A 21504-nucleotide genomic window follows, 5' to 3' on the forward strand; every position below is an offset into this window, starting at 1 on the left:
TCCCTGCCGTCCCTCTCTTCCGTCTCTCCCTTTCGTTCCTCTCTCCTGTCTTTGCCTGTTTACCCTCTCTCCCATCTCTCCCTGTCGTCCTTCTCTTCCGTCTCTCCCTGTCGTCCTCTCTCTCCCATCTCTCCCTGTCGTCCTTCTCTTCCGTCTCTCCCTGTCGTCCCTCTCTCTTGTCTCTCCCTGTCGTCCCTCTCTCCCTGTTGTTCCTCTGTCCCGTCTCTCCCTGTCGTCCCTCTCTCCTGTCTCTCCCTGCCATCCCTCTCTCCCGTCTCTCCCTGCCATCCTTCTCTTTCGTCTCTACCTGGCGTCCCTCTCTCCCGTCTCTCCCTGCCATCACTCTCTCCCGTCTCTATCTGTCGTCCTTCTCTCCTGTCTCTCCCAGTCGTCCCTCTCTCCAATCTCTTCCTGCCGTCCCTCTTTCCAATCACTCACTGCCATCCCTCTCTCCCGTCTCTCCCTGTCGTCCCTCTCTCCTGTCTCTCCTGCCGTCCTTCTCTTCCGTCTATCCCTTTCGTCCTTCTGTCCCGTCTCTCCCTTTCGTCCCTCTGTCCCGTCTCTCCCTTTCGTCCCTCTCTTCCGTCTCTCCCTTTCGTCCCTCTGTCCCGTCTCTCCCTTTCGTCCCTCTGTCCCGTCTCTCCCTTTCGTCCCTCTCTCCTGTCTCTTCCTGCCGTCCCTCTTTCCAATCACTCACTGCCATCCCTCTGTCCCGTCTCTCCCTGTCGTCCCTCTCTCCTGTCTCTCCTGCCGTCCTTCTCTTCTGTCTCTCCCTTTCGTCCCTCTGTCCCGTCTCTCCCTTTCGTCCCTCTCTCCTGTCTCTCCCTATTGTCCCTCTTTCCTGTCTCTCCCTGTCGTCCTCTCTCTCCCGTCTCTCCCTGTCGTCCTTCTCTTCCATCTCTCCCTTTCGTCCCTCTCTCCTGTCTTTCCCTGTTGTCCCTCTTTCCTGTCTCTCCCTGTCGTCCTCTCTCTCCCGTCTCTCCCTGTCGTCCTTCTCTTCCGTCTCTCCCTTTCGTCCCTCTCTCCTGTCTTTCCCTGTCGTCCCTCTCTCCTTGTTGTCCTCTCTCCCCCGTCTCTCCCTGTCGTCCCTCTCTCCCTGTTGTCCTCTCTCCCCCGTCTCTCCCTGTCATCCCTCTCTCCTGTCTCTCCCTGTCGTCCCTCTCTCCTGTCTCTCCCTGTCGTCCCTCTCTCCCTGTCGTCCCTCTCTCCTGTCTCTCCCTGTCGTCCCTCTCTCCCTGTTGTCCCTCTGTCCCGTCTCTCCCTGTCGTCCCTCTCTCCTGTCTCTCCTGCCGTCCTTCTCTCTTGTCTCTCCCTGTCGTCCCTCTCTCCCTGTTGTCCCTCTGTCCCGTCTCTCCCTTTCGTCCCTCTGTCCCGTCTCTCCCTTTCGTCCCTCTCTTCTGTCTCTCCCTATTGTCCCTCTTTCCTGTCTTTCCCTGTTGTCCCTCTTTCCTGTCTCTCCCTGTCATCCCTCTCTCCCTGTGGTCCTCTCTCCCCCGTCTCTCCCTGTCTCTCCCTGTCGTCCCTCTCTCCCGTCTCTCCCTGTCGTCCCTCTCTCCCGTCTCTCCCTGTCGTCCCTCTCTCCTGTCTCTCCCTGCCGTCCCTCTCTCCCTGTTGTCCCTCTGTCCCGTCTCTCCCTGTCGTCCCTCTCTCCCGTCTCTCCCCGTCGTCCTTCTCTCCTGACTCTCCCTGTCGTCCCTCTCTCCTGTCTCTCCCTGCCATCCCTCTCTCCCTTCTCTACTTGCTGTCCCTCTCACCCGTCTCTCCCTGCCGTCCATCCCTCTCGTCTCTACCTGCCGTCCATCTCTCCCGTCTCTCACTGCCGTCCCTCTCACCCGTCTCTCCCTGCCGTCCCTCTCTCCCGTCTCTCCCTGTCGTCCGTCTCTCCCATCTCTCCCTTGACCTCGGAGACAGCGGGAAGCAGGGAATCGCTGGAGAGTCCAAGTGGAGAGTGAGTGATATAAATCTATCTTGTCCTTGTGTGTGAGCATGTCTGTGTGTGAGCATGTCTGTGTGTGAGCATGTCTGTGTGTGAGCATGTCTGTGTGTGTGAGCATGTCTGTGTGTGTGCATGTCTGTGTGTGTGAGCATGTCTGTGTGTGTGCATGTCTGTGTGTGGGAGCATGTCTGTGTGTGAGCATGTCTGTGTGTGCATGTCTGTGTGTGTGAGCATGTCTGTGTGTGTGAGCATGTCTGTGTGTGTGAGCATGTCTGTGTGTGTGCTAGTGTGATTTGCAATGCTATATTTATGTCTGACTGAGTGTGTCTCCGGCAGGTGACAAAGTCATACCCCCCAAATGACCTGCCAGAAATACCAACACACACACACACACACACACACACACACACACACACACACACACACACACACACACACACACACACACACACACACACACACACACACACACACACACACACACACACACACACACACACACACACACACACACACCAATTGAGATGGTTTGGGATGAGTTGGACCGCAGAGTGAATGAAAAGCTGCCAACAAGTGCTCAGCATATGTGGGAACTCCTTCAAGACTGTTAGAAAAGCATTACAGGTGAAGCTGGTTGAGAGATTGCCAAGAGTGTGCAAAGCTTTCATCAAGGAAAAGTTTGGCTACTTTGAAGAATCTAAAATCTAAAATAGTTAGATTTGTCAATTAAAAAAAATAGTTAGATTTGTCAACTCTTTTCTGGTTACTACATGATTCCATATGTGTTATGATATATTTTTGATCTCTTCACTATTATTCTACAATGTAGAAAATAGTAAAAATACAGAAAAACCCTTGAATGAGTAGGTGTCCAGACTTTTGAATGGTACTGAATAGATAGAGAGAGAGAGAGACAGAGAGGAGAGACAGAGAGAGAGAGAGAGATACACAGAGAAAGAGAGAGCGAGACAGGTCAGCAATGCCAAAAGAGTCCATTCTCACTGGGTGTGACAGTGGGGCACCTGCAGTGTGTCACCCGTGTGTGTGTAAAGGGCAATGTTTCTCCGAGAATATTCAGGCTCACACTGCAGATTATAAACACGAAGGTTAAAAGAGATCAGGAAAGAAAACCTGTCTTTCTCCCCCTCTGCCTCACTATCTTTTCTTCTCTCTTTCTCTCTCTATTGTTTCATATTCCTCTCTCTGGAAAAAAAACATATCCCTACTGGTGATGTAGTAGTTTAACCTCCACTACACCCCTGATCCCTATATTAAATATTAGGTAGCTAATAATAATTTGATTTTCCTCCTCTTCCCCCTTCCAGCAACTGCTGTTCAATTATAAACCTCTCCTCTCCTCCTTACTTATTCAACTCTCTCCTCTCCTCTCTTATTTTCTTCCCTTATTCCCTTCTCCTCTCCTCCCTTATTCTCCTCTACTCTCCTCGCTTATTCCACTCTCCTCTCCTCTCATCTCCTCTCCTCTCCTCTCCTCTCCTCTCTTTCCCTACCCCTCCACACACACACATTTCAGAACTTTGTTATTTCTTTTTACAGATATTTAGATCAAACTGATTTTCATATTCTAGTGAATGGCTACACGATTAGAGAGGAATTACGCCTGAGGTGTGGGTGCGTGTGTGTGTGTGTGTTTGTTTGTGTGTATGTGTGTTCATGTGTATGTGAGTGACCACCTGCTGCTCCATGATAAACCTCCTCTCCTCTCCTCTCCTCTCCTCTCCTCTCCTCTCCTCTCCTCTCCTCTCCTCTCCTCTCCTCTCCTCTCCTCTCTTCCTTCCTTATACCCCTCTCCTCCTCCACCCCTCCCTTATCCCAATATTTAGATCAAACAGATTTTAAATTTCTAGTGTGGCTACACGACTATTAAAAATTAGGCCCGAGGTGTGTGTTTGTATGTGTGTGTGTTTGCGTGTGCGCATGTGTGTTCATGTGTGTGTGAGAGAGTGAGCAGCTGCCTTAGTAGCAACAGATGGTTCAGCTACCTATTCCTGGGGCGATGTGTGTGTGTGTGTGTGTGTGTGTGTGTGTGTGTGTGTGTGTGTGTGTGTGTGTGTGTGTGTGTGTGTGTGTGTGTGTGTGTGTGTGTGTGTGTGTGTGTGTGTGTGTGTGTTGACCCTGACCCACTAACATCTCTCAGAAAAAAAGATGAAAGAGCGGAGGTGAGGAGACATGGAGGGAGATGAGAGTGATTAAAGCAATGTCACACAGCTCCATACCCATGCTGTGGCCTGTGTGTTTAATCTCTAATTGACACCTAAAACAACTGAGCTCAGCAGCACCGGCTGTTGGCCCACAGCGAGACCGAGAGAGAGACATAGAGAGAGAGAGAGAGACAGAGAGAGACAGAGACAGAGAGAGACAGAGAGAGAGAGAGAGACAGAGAGAGGGGGTAGGGTGTGGGAGGTAGGGGGTAAGGGGCGGGAGGTAGGGGGTAGGGGGCAGTCATTTCCGACTGTAGATGTTCAAATACATGTTTATAGATTGTGCTGTTAATTCAACCATTAATCTTGTATGACTCATATCTGGTGTGCATCATCCACTATAGTGTATCTACATTTATTATCATCGCCATGGTGACACTAATAGCCTGTGGTCTTAACTGTCTGACCCATGCTCTAAGTGGTTAAAGGGAAGACCAATAAATGGTTTGTATACTTTAATTAAGTAATTTATTCAAGTAATATCGCACAACAAACATATCTGTACAGGTCAATTGGTTTATTATCACAGAGATAGAAAATAACATTTAAGCGTTACACGTCTGTATGTCATCTCTATTCAGAGAGAATACAGAGATTACTGCAGGGATGTAGTGGACCGTAGACCCAACTAAACAGGGATGTAGTGGACCGTAGACCCAACTAAACAGGGATGTAGTGGACCGTAGACCCAACTAAACAGGGATGTAGTGGACCGTAGACCCAACTAAACAGGGATGTAGTGGACCGTAGACCCAACTAAACAGTGATGTAGTGGACCGTAGACCCAACTAAACAGGGATGTAGTGGACCGTAGACCCAACTAAACAGGGATGTAGTGGACCGTAGACCCAACTAAACAGGGATGTAGTGGACCGTAAACCCAACTAAACAGGGATGTAGTGGACCGTAGACCCAACTAAACAGGGATGTAGTGGACCGTAGACCCAACTAAACAGGGATGTAGTGGACCGTAGACCCAACTAAACAGGGATGTAGTGGACCGTAGACCCAACTAAACAGGGATGTAGTGGACCGTAGACCCAACTAAACAGGGATGTAGTGGACCGTAGACCCAACTAAACAGGGATGTAGTGGACCGTAGACCCAACTAAACAGGGATGTAGTGGACCGTAGACCCAACTAAACAGGGATGTAGTGGACCGTAGACCCAACTAAAAAGAGATGTAGTGGACCGTAGACCCAACTAAACAGAGATGTAGTGGACCGTAGACCCAACTAAACAGGGATGTAGTGGACCGTAGACCCAACTAAACAGGGATGTAGTGGACCGTAGACCCAACTAAACAGGGATGTAGTGGACCGTAGACCCAACTAAACAGGGATGTAGTGGACCGTAGACCCAACTAAACAGGGATGTAGTGGACCGTAGACCCAACTAAACAGGGATGTAGTGGACCGTAGACCCAACTAAACAGGGATGTAGTGGACCGTAGACCCAACTAAACAGGGATGTAGTGGACCGTAAACCCAACTAAACAGGGATGTAGTGGACCGTAGACCCAACTAAACAGGGATGTAGTGGACCGTAAACCCAACTAAACAGGGATGTAGTGGACCGTAGACCCAACTAAACAGGGATGTAGTGGACCGTAGACCCAACTAAACAGGGATGTAGTGGACCGTAGACCCAACTAAACAGGGATGTAGTGGACCGTAAACCCAACTAAACAGGGATGTAGTGGACCGTAGACCCAACTAAACAGGGATGTAGTGGACCGTAGACCCAACTAAACAGTGATGTAGTGGACCGTAGACCCAACTAAACAGGGATGTAGTGGACCGTAGACCCAACTAAACAGGGATGTAGTGGACCGTAGACCCAACTAAACAGGGATGTAGTGGACCGTAGACCCAACTAAACAGGGATGTAGTGGACCGTAGACCCAACTAAACAGGGATGTAGTGGACCGTAGACCCAACTAAACAGGGATGTAGTGGACCGTAGACCCAACTAAGCACTGGTTATGCAACTTTTAATTTGCTGAATAAAATAGCATTGCTAATATTAGCATTAACGTTGCTCTGAGTCCGTCATCTCGAATGCCGTTCACCTCCACACTCCTGAGTTGTTAATAGAGGTCTGTGGGTTCGGCTAGTGAAACCTGCCATAATTATGAAATCACACTCACTTTCAAATTCAAACCCGCTTTATTGGCATGTAAAAAGCGGGATAAAACATTGCTGAGTCAATACACAGTAAGCAGTAATGACAAATATTAACAGTCAAAGATGCTAACAGATAATCAGACGACAAACACACGTCTACTGTATTATCTACTATATTATGTACTATAGTATCTACTATATTATGTACTATAGTATCTACTTTATTATCTACTATATTATGTACTATAGTATCTACTTTATTATCTACTATATTATGTACTATAGTAGCTACTTTCTTATCTAGTATATTGTCTACTATATTATGTACTATAGTAGCTACTTTATTATTACTATAGTAGCTACTATAGTATCTATATATTACGTACTATATTATCCCTTATATGATCTACCATATTATCCCTTATATGATCTACCTTATTATCCCTTATATTATCTACCGTATTATCCCTTATATTACGTACTATATTATCCCTTATATTATCTACCATATTATCCCTTATATGATCTACCATATTATCCCTTATATTATCTACTATCCACTATATTATCTATTATATTATGTACTATATTATCTATTATAGTATCTACTATAGTATCTACCTTATTATCTACTATATTATCCCTTATGTTATCTACTATCTACTATAGTATCCACTATATTATCTATTATATTATATACTATATTATCTACTATATTATCTACTTTATGCCCTGATGGGGCATTTCATGTATTCTCTTCCCTATACTGTAACTCAGTTAATAATGCATGGTTTAATCTGACAGCTGTGAATTCAAATAAGAGAGGGAGAAAGAAAGAGTGGAGGAATATATTTGAAAGAGATGAGGGGCGATAGGGAACGAGAACATTTCCTCGTCTCTTCTCTCCTTTCGTCTCTTCTCTTCTCCTCTCCCCGCTTCTCTTCCCTTCTCCAATCCTCTCTAAGAGGCTGTACAGACAGACTTATCTTCTTCTCTCTGGGATATATATATATATATGTTTAAACAAACATTTATAATTGCACAAAATGTTACTTCAAATTATATTATTATGAAATGCTTAACACACTGTATCAAATCCCCTTGCGTATCAAATCTTCAATCAGTGCTTCTGTACGAAGCATGGAAACAGGGTCAGAGAGCCCATCAATAATCCTTATATCAACAAAATGCACAGAATATCCTGCTCTTTAGGCAACAAAACATCACCAAAAACCTCATCAAATAATATGTTCTCTGCCAAAAAACACAGTGTCTCTCTGAAATGTTCCTGCATAGCTAAAACTCTATTAATTAATGTAGCTAATAGTGAATAAAATAACAAGCTTGCCCTATTTTTGTAGCTTGGTGTAATTTGTTGTTGTGACATAGCTAATGTATTTTTAATTAAATCCTTTCAGGTGCTGGTGTGCTGATTCCCCATCTCTGACTGTAAGGTCTACACCTAGCATGCTAATCATTCATTCAAACCCAAAGCAAATTGTTATTTTTGTCATTGCTAGCATGCTATTTCTCCATTAAAATCCAATACAAACAGCCTAACGCTTGTTTCATTGCTGGCATACTAATTCTCCATTCAAGCCCAATACAAACAGGCTAATGCGTTAATGCTTGTCTTGTTGCTAGCATGCTTACTCTCGAAACCTAATGCTAACATGCTAATCCTTCACTTCAGGTTTAGTCTCGGAAATCCCAGACAAAGGGCAGCAACAGCACTGGGATTAATGACGGATTCTCTTGGTAACCTCAAGAAAAGAAAAAAAAGGAAAACTATCCGGGGAGGGTCCTCTTCAGACAGACACCTCTCCCAACAAATCACGAGGCAGACATGCCAGAACGTCTCGATTCGAAACAAAGTTTGCAGGAAAAACCTTTGCAGTGGTTCTAGTGAAGGTAGTTGATGCAAACTAGCCCCTTGCAAAAATTTTATTTATTTTTATTTTTATTTCACCTTTATTTAACCAGGTAGGCTAGTTGAGAACAAGTTCTCATTTGCAACTGCGACCTGGCCAAGATAAAGCATAGCAGTGTGAACAGACAACAACACAGAGTTACACATGGAGTAAACAATAAACAAGTCAATAACATGGTAGAAAAAAAGAGAATCTATATACAATGTGTGCAAAAGGCATGAGGTAGGCAATAAATCGAATAATTACAATTTAGCAGATTAACACTGGAGTGATAAATCATCAGATGATCATGTGCAAGAAGAGATACTGGTGTGCAAAAGAGCAGAAAAGTAAATAAATAAATGCAGTATGGGGGGTGAGGTAGGTAAATTGGGTGGGTAGTTTACAGATGGACTATGTACAGCTGCAGCTGCCCTCATTAAAATGCCCTCATTAAAAAAAAAAACCTGATCACCATCTTGCTAGCTACCATTTTGTGTCTGGGGGATGTTTACGGTAGAGCAACAAGCAGATAAGGCAGTGCCTACGGCCATCCAGGACCTCTATACCAGGCGGTGTCAAACGAAGGCCCTAAAAATGGTCAAAGACTCCAGCAACCCTAGTCATATTTTTCCTAAAACTGCATTGTTGGTTAAGGGCTTGTAAGTAAGCATTTCACTGTAAGGTCTACACCTGTTGTATTCAGCGCATGTGACAAATGCAATTTGATTTGATTAGATTTGTAAGAAAGACAAATGGCCCTTTCCTCTATGCCAAACTGATGTTGCATACAAACAGGCATGTTAAGCTTGAACATTGGTACATTGTGGGAGGCAACCCGTCTGTCTTGAGAGACTACTTCAGGCTGAAGTTGCTCATCGCCTTAGATCTAGGATCATCTTACCCTGCAACAATGTTCCTGACCTGAGCCATCAGAGAAATCATTTTGTGCTTGAAATAAAAATTTTCACCATCATTGATCGAATCAACAATTCATTTACAAATTATTCCACTGGTTACTGTGTATGTGTGTGTGTGTGTGATTATAGTAAGACTCCTGGGGACTTTATCCTCACCTCTAACAGATCTGTCAGACTTCTGATCATTCACATTGATAAGAACAAAACCACCTACTGCACAGCTTCAAATGACTACTCCTCAGAGAGACCTCCATCTTACCATGACGTATCTCCTTCTTACTCCTAACGTACATTATGTCTTGGGGACACAAAGCCTTTCTCTCTCTATCCATTGTAGTGAGCTATGAGGGTCAGTCTTGGTTTGGCAGTGGGCGTTGTTTGGACAGGGGGAGGGATTTGGAGAGGGGGCGTGGTTTGGACAGGGGGGGGGGGGTTGGGAGGTGACAGTGGCAGGTCATCCGCTACCACTAAGGAACTGTTGGCAGAGTCAGTCGGAGTGGGAGGGCCTACTGACGCCAAAACAACCGGCACGTCGTGTCCGTTTCCATTGCGAACGGCCCAGAGTGTTTTGGTCGCCGGTGACGGCGCCTTCAAACTGGAGCTTCGGTCAGGAGTAGAACATCTTAGCAAAGCCTTGAAACACCTGTAGAACTACACACACACACACGTCAATGCAGTCAGCTGTGTTTCAGCCACTAAACAGTCTTCACATCCTTATCTGCAATTATTCAGCCTTTATCAGCCTGTCATAAGAACTCTGTGTGTGTTGTTGTCTGGTCAGATTATTCTAGATCCCAAAGGGCCATCAGTCAAATGTAATATGATTGGGTCCCATAAGTCAGGGCCTGTCATATCCCTGCTCATATCATCACTGCCACACTCTCTGTCTATATTAGTTTTCAGGGAGAAGGAGACATGGAGAGAGAGGGTGAGAGGGAGAGAGAGAGATGGAGAGATGAGAGAGAGGAGGAGAGAGGAGAGATGGAGAGAGGAGGAGAGATGGAGAGAGAGGGAGAGATGGAGAGAGAGAGATGGAGAGATGAGAGAGAGGAGGAGAGAGGAGAGATGGAGAGAGGAGGAGAGATGGAGAGAGATGGAGAGAGGGGGAGAGAGAAACACATGCACACCAATATTGCATGAACACAGAAATGCACACAAGTAATCACGCATGCACACATTGATTGCTGCATTGAGAACTGATATGAGGGTCAAATCAAAGAGTCAGAGCACATCACAGAGTGTGTTTGAATCGGTGAAAATTATTATATTATACTAATGCTAGGTATCAAGGGACGGGAGAATTTTCAAATCAAATTCAATCTAGCATTATTGTATCATCCAAGTACACACCCACACCTTTCTCTCTCTCCCTCGCTCAACCAGCCCCCCCCCCCCCCCCCACACACACACACATGCACGGCCACGCAAAGACACATACACAGTACATACACTAACACGCACAACATACAAGCAGGGTGTATAACACCTGAATAAACATAGTGTACTTAGTATACTTTCCAGTTCCACACGTATACTTGTAGTCTACTACATTTACCCAGGACAAATCAGACCTCAACGCTGAGACAACGTTATATGGTGGTTGTGTTGGGATGTAGTATCTGCTGATGAACAACCTGCGTCTCTACATTGTTGTGAATGGGTGCGTGTGATAGGGCACGTTGTCTTTGGTCGCAGGGATACTTTCAAAACACAGGCACTGGTTGCAGGTTATTTTACAGACAACACACACGCTCTCTGTGGCAGTCCGTGCAGCCTTACTGGTTGCAGGTTATTTTACAGACAACACACACGCTCTCTGTGGCAGTCCGTGCAGCCTTTTAAGTCTTCAGCTCCTCTCAACTAACTGTCACCATGGATACGGCTGTGAGGAACTGAAGACTGACAACGCCACACAGGAGTTCAGGGTGTGTGTGTGAGTGAGAGTGTGTGTGTGTGTGAGTGTGCGTACCTGTCTGTTCATATAGATGTATATAACAGGGTTGATGACTGTAGATGTCTTGGCCAGCAGCGAGGGGACTATGGTGACCTCAGGGGTCAAAAGGTTGTGAGGGCCAAAGGTCGACAGCAGGGCCGCTACACCGTACGGCAGCCAACACAACAGGTAACACGCGACCATGGTTACCACCATCACCAGCACACGTTGCTCACGACGACGGGTTACTACCGTGCTCACATTGCTCACCTGGAGGGAAGACACACACACACACACACATAGTTAAAGTCTAACTTGTTAACCCATTCTCATTTTAGATAGAAAAACAAGCTAGTTAAAGTCTATACATTAATGAGCCTCAGAAGTCTCCCTAACAACCTCAATCCCCAGGAATCCTCAAATTACTTCATCCTGTACTCTTCTTAAGGAAGATTGTGCGTGCATCCAAGAAAGTAAGTTTTGGGGTTGATGATCGACGACAATTAATGATCTTTAGTTACTCTGTTACATCTGTAGCTGTATTATATAGCACTGTTGCTATTCTGCAGTTTAAATATATTTCAGATACTCCATGTTGTTTACATCGAGTGCCAGTTTCAAATTGATTGCACAAGTATTCATACAGAAGATAGTGTTATTTAGAGATGGTTATTGTATAGCGATTTGGGATCAACTAGATTAAGCCATGGGCCAATTATTTATTAAGCATATGGTCAGGGGGCCAGAACACTACAAATAATTGGCATATTGCATATTGACCGCAAGAAGTCCAAACAGTTACACTATTTTAAATTTTTGTATTTTTTTTCACCCCCTTTTTTCTCCCCAATTTTTGTGGTATCCAAGTGGTAGTAGTTAGTCTTGTCTCATCGCTGCAACTCCCGTACGGACTCGGGAGAGGCGAAGGTTGAGAGCCTTGCATCCTCCGAAACACATCCCAAACAACTGCTTCTTGACACAACGCCCCTCCAACCCGAAAACCAGCCGCACCAATGTGTCGGAGGAAACACCGTGCACCTAGCGACCATGTCAGCGTGCACTGAGCCCTGCCCGCCACAGGAGTCGCTAGTGTGCGATGAGACAAGGATATCCCTGCCGGCCACACCCTCCCTAACACGGACGACTGGGCCAATTGTGCGCCGCCCCATGAGCTTCCCGGTCGCGAACGGCTGCGACAGAGCCTGGGCTCGAAACCAGAATCTCTAGTGGCACAGCTAGCACTGCGATGCAGTGCCTTACACCACTGCGCCACAGATACACTATTTGACAAAAACATAATAATTTCAAACCTTGCTTACATTGGAATACGATCACATATCTCTCTATTATACGTGGGAATACTTTGGAACAGATTTCTGAAGCTGAAGCTGCAAATTAATTACTTACTTAAAAATTACTTAAAAGTAAAAGTAATTACTTACTTAAAAATTACTTAAAAATCATACAATGTGATTTTCTGTATTTTTGTTTTAGATTCCGTCTCACAGTTGAAGTGTACCTATGATAAAAAATTACAGACATCTACATGCTTTGTAAGTAGGAAAACCTGCAAAATCGGCAGTATATCAAATACTTGTTCTCCCCACTGTATATGAATTTATATATATGAGTAGGCTGATACCCAAAATCATGGACTCAAGATCCATAGGTAAAGCTGTACATTGCAATATGAATGTTCAATGTGTATATTTAGATTTTTTCAAGTCGGACACCATTTTAATCGGTCACTAGACCAGAAATAGTTAGAAGTTAACATTTTTTCCCTACTTCCTCATTACGCAGAGGCTAGTTATGGATCATATCACCTCTACCTTACCCGACACCCTTGACCCACTTCAATTTGCATACCGCCCCAATAGATCCACAGACAATGCAATTGCCATCGCACTGCACACTGCCCTATCCCTTCTGGACAGAGGAATACCTATGTAAGAATGCTGTTCATGAACTATAGTTGTCACGGCCGTTTAAAGGAGTGGACCAAGGCGCAGCGTGATATGAATCCATTCTTCTATTTATTCAACGAAGAACACTTAACAAACTCACAAAAACAACAAAACGAAACGTGAAGCCAACGTAGTGCTCATAGGCAACTAAACAAGGACAATCACCCACGAAATACTCAAGGAATATGGCTGCCTAAATATGGTTCCCAATCAGAGACAACGATAAACAGCTGCCTCTAATTGAGAACCAATCTAGGCAACCATAGACATACAAAACACCTAGACTCGTAACCACCCCATAAACATACAAAACCCCTAGACAGGACAAAAAACATATATCACCCTTGTCACACCCTGACCTAACCAAAAATAATAAAGAAAACAAAGAATACTAAGGTCAGGGCGTGACAATAGCTCAGCATTCAACACCATAGTACCTCCAAGCTCATCATTAAGCTCGAGGTTGCAACAGCGTCTCAGGAGGCTGAAGAAATTAGGATTTGCCCCTAAGACCCTCACAAACTTTTACAGATGCACAATTGAGAGCATCCTGTCGGGCTGTATGGAACATATGAAGAGACAAAAATCATACATAACAAAGAAAGCTGCATACAAGTTCACAAAACGGTCTGTCACACATTCACAACCCTGGTACGGCAACTCCACTGCCCGTAACCACAAGGCTCTCCAGAGGGTGGTGCGGACTGCCTAACGCATCACCGGGAGTACACTGCCTGCCCTCTAGGACACCTACACCACCCGATGTCACCGGAAGGCCAAAAAGATTATCAAGGACATCAACCACCTTAGCCACCCAGCAACCATCCAGAAGACGAGGTCAGTACAGGTGTATCAAAGCTGGGACCAAGAGACTAAAAAATAGCTTCTATCTCAAGGCCATCAGACTGTTAAATAGCCATCACTAGCAGGCTACCACCCGGTTACTCAACATGAAGTGCCTGCGGCACTCCAGGAATAGGGTTCCATGCCCTAGAGACAGAACTAAATATTGTATGTGAATTTCCATATATCAATGACTAACAAAAGGGTTGAATTGTTCAGCAACATGTGCAGTAAATGCTAACACAGCTTTGGTGATGAAAGGTACATAATGCATTTATTGTAATCTCTCTATCAGGCGGCTGCATGCTGTGACATGGGCTTGGATGGTGCCACATCTTCAAGCTGCCAGACTGAGGACTGTGGCCTTCAGTTGTACTGGACGCAAGGGTCTTACCTGGAAACAAGATGCACCTGAGCTCTATTCTGAGTCTTATACCAAAGGGTCTAGAGATCCTTGAGATGTTTCTACAACTTCACTGGAGTCCACTTGTGGTAAATTCACTTGATTGGACATGATTTAGAAAGGCACAAACCTGTCTATATAAGGTCGCACAGTTGACAGTGCATGTCAGAGCAAAAACCAAGCCATGAGGTCGAAGGAGTTGTTTGTAGAGCTCCGAGACAAGATTGTGTTGAGAGTGAGCAATCGGGGGAGAAGGGCCTTGGTCAGGGAGGTGAACAAGAACCCGATGGTCACTCTGACAGAGCTCTAGAGTTCATCTGTGGAGATGGGAAAACCTTCCAGAAGGACAACCATCTCTGCAGTACAGAAACCTGGCACCATCCCTACGGTAAGCATGGTGGTGGCAACATCATGCTGTGGGGATGTTTTTAGTGGCAGAGACTGGGAGACTAGCCAGGATCGATGGAAAGATGAACGGAGCAAAGTACAGAGAGATCCTTCATGAAAATCTGCTCCAGAGTGCTCAGGACCTCAGACTGGGGCGAAGGTTCACCTTCCAACAGGAAAACGACCCTAAGCACACCACCAAGACAACGCAGGAGTGGCTTCTGGACAAGTCTCTGAATGTCCTTGAGTCGCGCAGCCAGAGCCCAGACTTGAACCCGATCGAACATCTCTGGAGAGACCTGAAAATAGCTGTGTAGCTATGTGAAACATGGCCTTTAAACTTTGAACACGTTCTGTCATACTGAATGCAGCCCTGGCAAATGTAATCGATCATCACGCCATGGCATTGATCAACCAGTGGTGTGTTAGATACCACCCACATACGTTTGCTTGACACCCCTTTATTATCATACTGGAGGAAAACATACATAAATAAATAAATCATATATATGAATAAAATTAAAGAATGTGGGATATTTTTTTAAATTAGTATTTATCTATTTATGTGTGCAATCATTCATCCATGTATTTATTTATCTAATTACGTGTGCATGTATTTATTTATTCATTTAATTCTAATTATGGCAGCTTTGGTCCTCCATATCAGAACCACAAGTTCCATTCCTAATGTAAAAGAAGATTATGTCTGTGTGATTACTACATGTGGTGGTGATGAAGATAATACAAGTCCTGGACTGAGAAGCATCTGTACTGCCTGTCGTGATTCAGAACCTTAACTATCATCATTAAGTCCACAGTGGGTGATGGTATCCAAGCTAAACGCTCAGACAGCTAGATGTTCTTTTCAACTAAACTGTCTCATCTCTTAACTCTCTAAGCTCTAAACTCTTTTAATAAGCATGGGGAAATAACATTTTTGGTGAGAAGAGAAGGAGAGAAGTGTGTGTCAAAATAGTAGTGGGGTGAGGATTTGACACATACATGGAGAGTATGTGTTCAGCAAGTGGTGGTGCTACCGTTACACAAACCCCAGGCACTTAGCTCTAAACTCCAGGCACTTAGCTCTAAACTCAACTCTCTAAACTGTAAACTGATTGAAGGGTTAGAATAGGTCAGAGGTCGGGGGTTAGTTACCTGTTTGATAGCGCTGAGCAGCTTGCCGTAGCTGTACATTATGACAGAGAAAGGCAGTAACAGACAGAAGGTGAACAGACAGACGATGTAGGAGATGTTGTTGGGTGTCTGGGTCCTCCAGTCCACTGAACAGGTGGTTCCTAGAACACAGTACAACAATACACACTGTCAATATGAATACTGTTACTATGAATACTGTTGCGGTTACTATGAATACTGTTACTATGAATACTTTTACTGTTACTATAAATATTGCTACTATGAATACTGTTACTGTTACTATGAATACTGTTACTATGAATACTGTTAATATTACTATGAATACTGTTAATGTTACTATGAATGATGTTACTATGACTACTGTTACTATGAATACTGTTTTTGTTACTATGAATACTGTTACTGTTACTATGCATAATGTTACTATGAATACCATTACTGTTACTATGAATACTATTGCTATGAATACTGTTACTGTTGCTATGAATACTGTTTGTGTTACTATGAATACTTTAACTATAAATACTTTTACTATGAACACTGTTACTGCTACTATGAATACTGTTACTATGAAGACTGTAACTATAAATAATGTTACTATGAATACGTTTACTATGAATACTGTTACTAGGTAATAAATACTGTAGTTCCATATGCCAACAGCTTTTCTTTGAATGGAAGACTTCTTATTGCACCTTCACACACACGCACGCACGCACGCACGCACGCACGCACGCACGCACGCACGCACGCACGCACGCACGCACGCACGCACGCACGCACGCACGCACGCACGCACGCACGCACGCACGCACACACACACACACACACACACACACACACACACACACACACACACACACACACACACACACACACACACACACACACACACACACACACACACACACACACACACACACACACACACACACCTGGTCCCTCGGGGCCATAGCTGCTCCAGCCCAGCAGCGGGGGCAGTGTCCAGGCCAGGGCGTAGACCCAGGAGAAACACACTCCAGCCACCGCTGTACCGAAGTCAGTACCATCTGCCTGCATCCGACACAGCATGGTACAGCAACGCTCATAGGACAGCACTGCCAGGGAGATCAGAGACACGATACCTGGAACACACGCACAAGTGTCTGGAGAGTAAGAGGGAGATTTAAATCCCAAAATTAATTATTTGTATCTTTAATCACTTTAGGCCACTATTGAAGTTCATTGAGAAAATCTGACTCAAGATCCCGACAAAAGATCTGATGCAGCTCTGCTGAACATTCAGCTTCATTTACTGCCTTTAAAAAAAACATGGCTTACTTGCTTAAATAAATGTGGTTTCTACTGAAATTTGAGATGTACAAACTACGGCATAAGGGGATGACGAGTGGATAAGAGGCCACCCGTTATTTTGATTAAGACAATGAACGAGCTAGGACGGACGTAGTCAATATAACTATTTGTTCAGCACTTTTGAAATGTACAGCGACAGAATTCAGAACATGGGCAGTTCTTACAGTATTCTCCCTGTACACCAAGTCAGAACAGTAGAATAAATAAAGGGGGATTATAAGCTGACAATGAAAGCTCTTACAACATTTCAGAACAGTAGGCAAAATTAAGAGGGGGAAAGGGACCAAATTATTAGGGTGAGGCACATTGGCTACTAACAACTTACTATTTATTTTTATTTAACTAGGTAAGTCAGTTAAGAACAAATAGTTATTTGCAATGATGGTCTACACCGGCCAAACAACGCTAGGCCAATTGTGTGCCGTCCTATGGGACTCCCAAACACAGCTGATTGTGAAACAGCCTGGATTCGAACCCTGAGATGCACTGAGATGCAATCCCTCAGACCGCTGCGCCACTCGGGAGCCCACATCAAACTTTGTTATAAAAGTCTGGCATTCTCTGGATTTATAGTGCATTCAAAACAACTGGAAACTCGTAAAAAAAACAAGGTTGAATCATGATGACGTCAGTGATCGTAAGCTCGAGCTTTAGAGAGAGGCCTAGTTCCCAACTTGCGATTCCGAGTTGGATGATCTTTCAAAAAAACTTCCGAGTTCCCAGTTGTCTTGAACTCACTGAAGTCAGATTTTCAAGTCCTGAGTTTCCAATTATTTTGAGCGCGGCAGAAGTCATGCTGGATTGACAGCACGGCCAATGCTGAATGTTTATCATTTTAAACTATGAAAAGAGACCCTTAAACCCAGACTGGGGACCCATCCACTGAATAGTAGGCTAGTGATGGCAGTTAGCCACTGATTCCTTCCAAACCACTCATTGTTGAATTTGCGATTTCCAACTTGTTGTTTAATGTTTATGTCCAATGGCCTATGAGCACCGATACATTTTATCTATAATTTCTCTTCATTATTTATCTTCATATGACAAGGATTATAAAGGATTTGCCAGTAGATTGTCGACTTGATTCATGATGATGACTGCTAGCTTACAAACTAAGATTTTTAAAGTATGATGTTGACATGATCAGATCAGTCCAATCAAAGCTACTGTAGATATAACGTGGTTTGACGTCATTTTCAACTGTGGGCAATGACCTTGAGCTTTCTTGGATGGGCACTACTAATGTAACTCTATGGCAGCACCCATGGGGCTTGAATTTGTGAGCTCTACCCTTACATTTGGCAGTGACTTAGTGTCCCCAAGAGTGACAGAACAGTGAGCCAATCACAGCGCAACTAGAGAACATTACCAACCCCTACGTTCCGTATTTTCCACCCCACCACCACAGAAAGCACTGAGCTACGCTGAAACACCTGCATTTTGGAGCTGCCTTACTCAAGAAAAAAAAGACCAAGTTTGTATGCGGCTTTATTTACTCCACTGAATTACATTGTTTGCAAACTGATATCAAACACATTTAGTGAATACTTTCATCTGAGCTGCGTTTGTTGGCAAAATAAAATTATTTCAATTGGTTAAGGTTAGGGTTTGGGGTTGTGGTAGGCTAAGTTTAGTCGATAAATTTGGCACGCACACCCACACTAGGCTACTCACCCAAACAGGAGTTGATGAAGCCATACCAGACGCATCCGGCCCTACCGATCAGCCACCTGCCCTGCGTGGCAGCGGCGAAGCTGAACGGTGTTCCGAGCACGCAGACCAGCAGGTCCGAAACACACACACTCAACAGCAGGACGTTGATGGGCGAGCGCAGCGTATGGTACCGGCAGAATAACGTTAACACCAGGAGGTTGTTGAGGAAACCGAATGTACCTATGAACCCCAGACACACTGCCACCACGAGATGTCCCGTAGGACTCAGAGAACCTGAGCCTCCTCCCTGCGTGACCACCGTCTTACCGTCACTGACTCCCCATGGGCAGCTCACGCCGCAGCTCAGACTAACGTTAGACACTATCATACCGGCCCGTTAGTTACTCTACAGGTGGCCGGTGGAGTTTGGAGGAAAGATAATCCATTTGGTTTGGTCTCTCTGTCTCTGTCAGCCCATCACGAGAGGAGCACAAACAGCCGCGTGAAACATTGTAGTGTTTACTCACATCCAACTCTGCTATATGGGCTGGAGAGACACCACTAAAAAAGTGAATGTCCGTTCGCTGTTAGCTGAAAAATAACATCTCTTCATCAGGTGAAGCAACTCCGAATTCTACTGGGTAGAAACCACAGTCCTCTCCTGCGCCCCGCTCACCGACTGGCTGCGTAAAGTTCAGTTAACTCTCAGTGAAGGATGTGTGTGTGTTTTTCCCTCCCCGTGGTCCACCGTGTGTACTCGGAGGTCATCTTGCTCTGCCGGCCACCGGGAGTCTGCTCGCGCTTTTAAAGGTGTGACGTTACATATCCTGATGCAAGAGAGTGTAAGGGAAATTATTGGTTGGGAAAGGGGGCACATGGCAGCATAAGTGGTCATTTAATAATAATAATAATAATAATTATGTTTCATTGTCACATACACGAATAGGTGCAGTGCAATATGTTATTTTACAGGGTCAGCCATATTTGTTGAGTAGCATGGCGCCCCTGGAGCAAATTAGGGTTAAGTGTCTTGCTTAAGGGAACATCTACAGATTTTCCACCTTGTCGGCTCAGGTATTCGAACCAGCGACCTTAGTTACTGGCCCAACGCTTATAAGAGAGAAAATTATATGTCTCTCTTCCTCCTCTTTATTCATAAAACTGGTGTTTGTTGTTGATATATCCTTTCAACAAAACAGGAAACTGGAAATGCCTCTCTCCAAACCAGCCATATTCATTCTCCTCTCTAATGAATTGGGGTTCCCACCAACCTGTTGTTCTTCAAAGAAAACATACTGTACCTACATAGACGACAGATACTTGGTCGATGTGATGTAGCCTACACATTTCAGCACATTGGACAGCACCTTTCAGGCAGGAAGTTTGATGGACGTATCAAAGACAGATTTTTAATTCTCTGAAACAGTGATTTCTGATCCGACTTCCTCTAGTTATTATTATAAGGGAAAAAATGTTGAACAAATTCGGGGGCAATAGAAAGCAGTAGCTAGAGAGATTATTCTGATTGGGTTAGGTCAGCCAATGTAATTCACTGTCAGAGCACTGGGAAATCAATGCTATTGGGCTGGAAACACAGAAACGCACAAGCATATGCACACACACACACATTTATCAGGGCAGAGTCATCCACCTCTGGCCTGCTCGCCTCCCTACCTCTGAGGAAGTACAGTTCCCGCTCAGCCCAGTCAAAACTGTTCGCTGCTCTGGCACCCCAATGGTGGAACAAACTCCCTCACGACGCCAGGTCAGCGGAGTCAATCACCACCTTCCGGAGACACCTGAAACCCCACCTCTTTAAGGAATACCTAGGATAGGATAAAGTAATCCTTCTAACCCCCCCCCCCCCCTTAAAAGATTTAGATGCACTATTGTAAAGTGGTTGTTCCACTGGATATCATAAGGTGAATGCACCAATTTGTAAGTCGCTCTGGATAAGAGCGTCTGCTAAATGACTTATTAAATGTAAATGTAAATGAGTGAGTTGTTATTTTCAAGACTTGTGTTAGCTCCCAAAGCTAATACCCTTTAGCTCAGGGAGTTAACACAGTCTTGTGATGTGCAGATGACCTGGGTTCAAACCCATGTACTTCCACATCACATTGCTCTGCTAATATTCAAAGAGAGAGCGCACTCGTCTTTGTGTGTTTTAAGGATGAGGGATCATGGCAAGCTCAAGGTCATAATGATGGAGACTGATTAACTTCTCTGGGATATGTGGGACGCTAGCGCTCGCCAACAGCCAGTGAAATTGCAGGGCGCCAAATTCAAAACAACAGAAATCCCATAATTAAAATTCCTCAAACTTACAAGTATTTTATTTTACACCATTTTAAAGATAAACTTCTTGTAAATCCAGCCACCGTGTCCAATTTCAAATAGGCTTTACGGCGAAAGCACACCAAATGATTATGTTAGGTCAGCACCTAGTCACAGAAAACCATACAGCCATTTTCCAGCCAAGGAGAGGGCTCAAAAAGTCAGAAATAGCAATTAAATTAATCACTAACCTTTGATGATCTTCATCAGATGGCACTCACAGGACTTCATGTTACACAATAAATGTGTGTTTTGTTCGATAAAGTTAAACTTTATGTCCAAAAACCTCATTTGAAATTGGTGTGTTATGTTCAGAAATGCATTGTCTCAAACAAACATCCGGTGAAAGTGCAGAGAG

At 44.6% G+C, this 21504-nt stretch overlaps 1 protein-coding gene across 1 annotated transcript; it reads right to left on the reverse strand.

Moving 5' to 3' along the window:
* Nucleotides 1–6308: 6308 nt before the first annotated feature.
* LOC129859081 (pinopsin-like) lies at nucleotides 6309–19573 on the reverse strand. The gene is made up of 5 exons (XM_055928439.1): nucleotides 18831–19573; nucleotides 16739–16927; nucleotides 15804–15943; nucleotides 11085–11318; nucleotides 6309–9766 (listed from the first exon to the last, which is right to left on the reverse strand). The coding sequence occupies exons 1-5, from the start codon at nucleotides 19195–19197 to the stop codon at nucleotides 9440–9442; spliced, it is 1257 nt and encodes a 418-aa protein (XP_055784414.1). The 5' UTR covers nucleotides 19198–19573; the 3' UTR covers nucleotides 6309–9439.
* Between the last annotated feature and the right edge of the window lie 1931 nt (nucleotides 19574–21504).

This window comes from Salvelinus fontinalis, chromosome 7 (genome assembly GCF_029448725.1).
Source record: "Salvelinus fontinalis isolate EN_2023a chromosome 7, ASM2944872v1, whole genome shotgun sequence".
Lineage (NCBI taxonomy): Eukaryota > Metazoa > Chordata > Actinopteri > Salmoniformes > Salmonidae > Salvelinus > Salvelinus fontinalis.

Bases quoted from the DNA above. Each gene is read 5' to 3' on its own strand.
- LOC129859081 (XM_055928439.1), bottom strand. From the start codon at position 19,197: ATGATAGTGTCTAACGTTAGTCTGAGCTGCGGCGTGAGCTGCCCATGG. The intron at 16,928-18,830 runs GTGAGTAGCCTA...CGTGTGTTCCAG, and splicing joins CTTCATCAACTCCTGTTTGG to GTATCGTGTCTCTGATCTCC. The intron at 9,767-11,084 runs GTACGCACACTC...GTGTGTGTGTAG, and splicing joins ACATCTATATGAACAGACAG to TTCTACAGGTGTTTCAAGGC.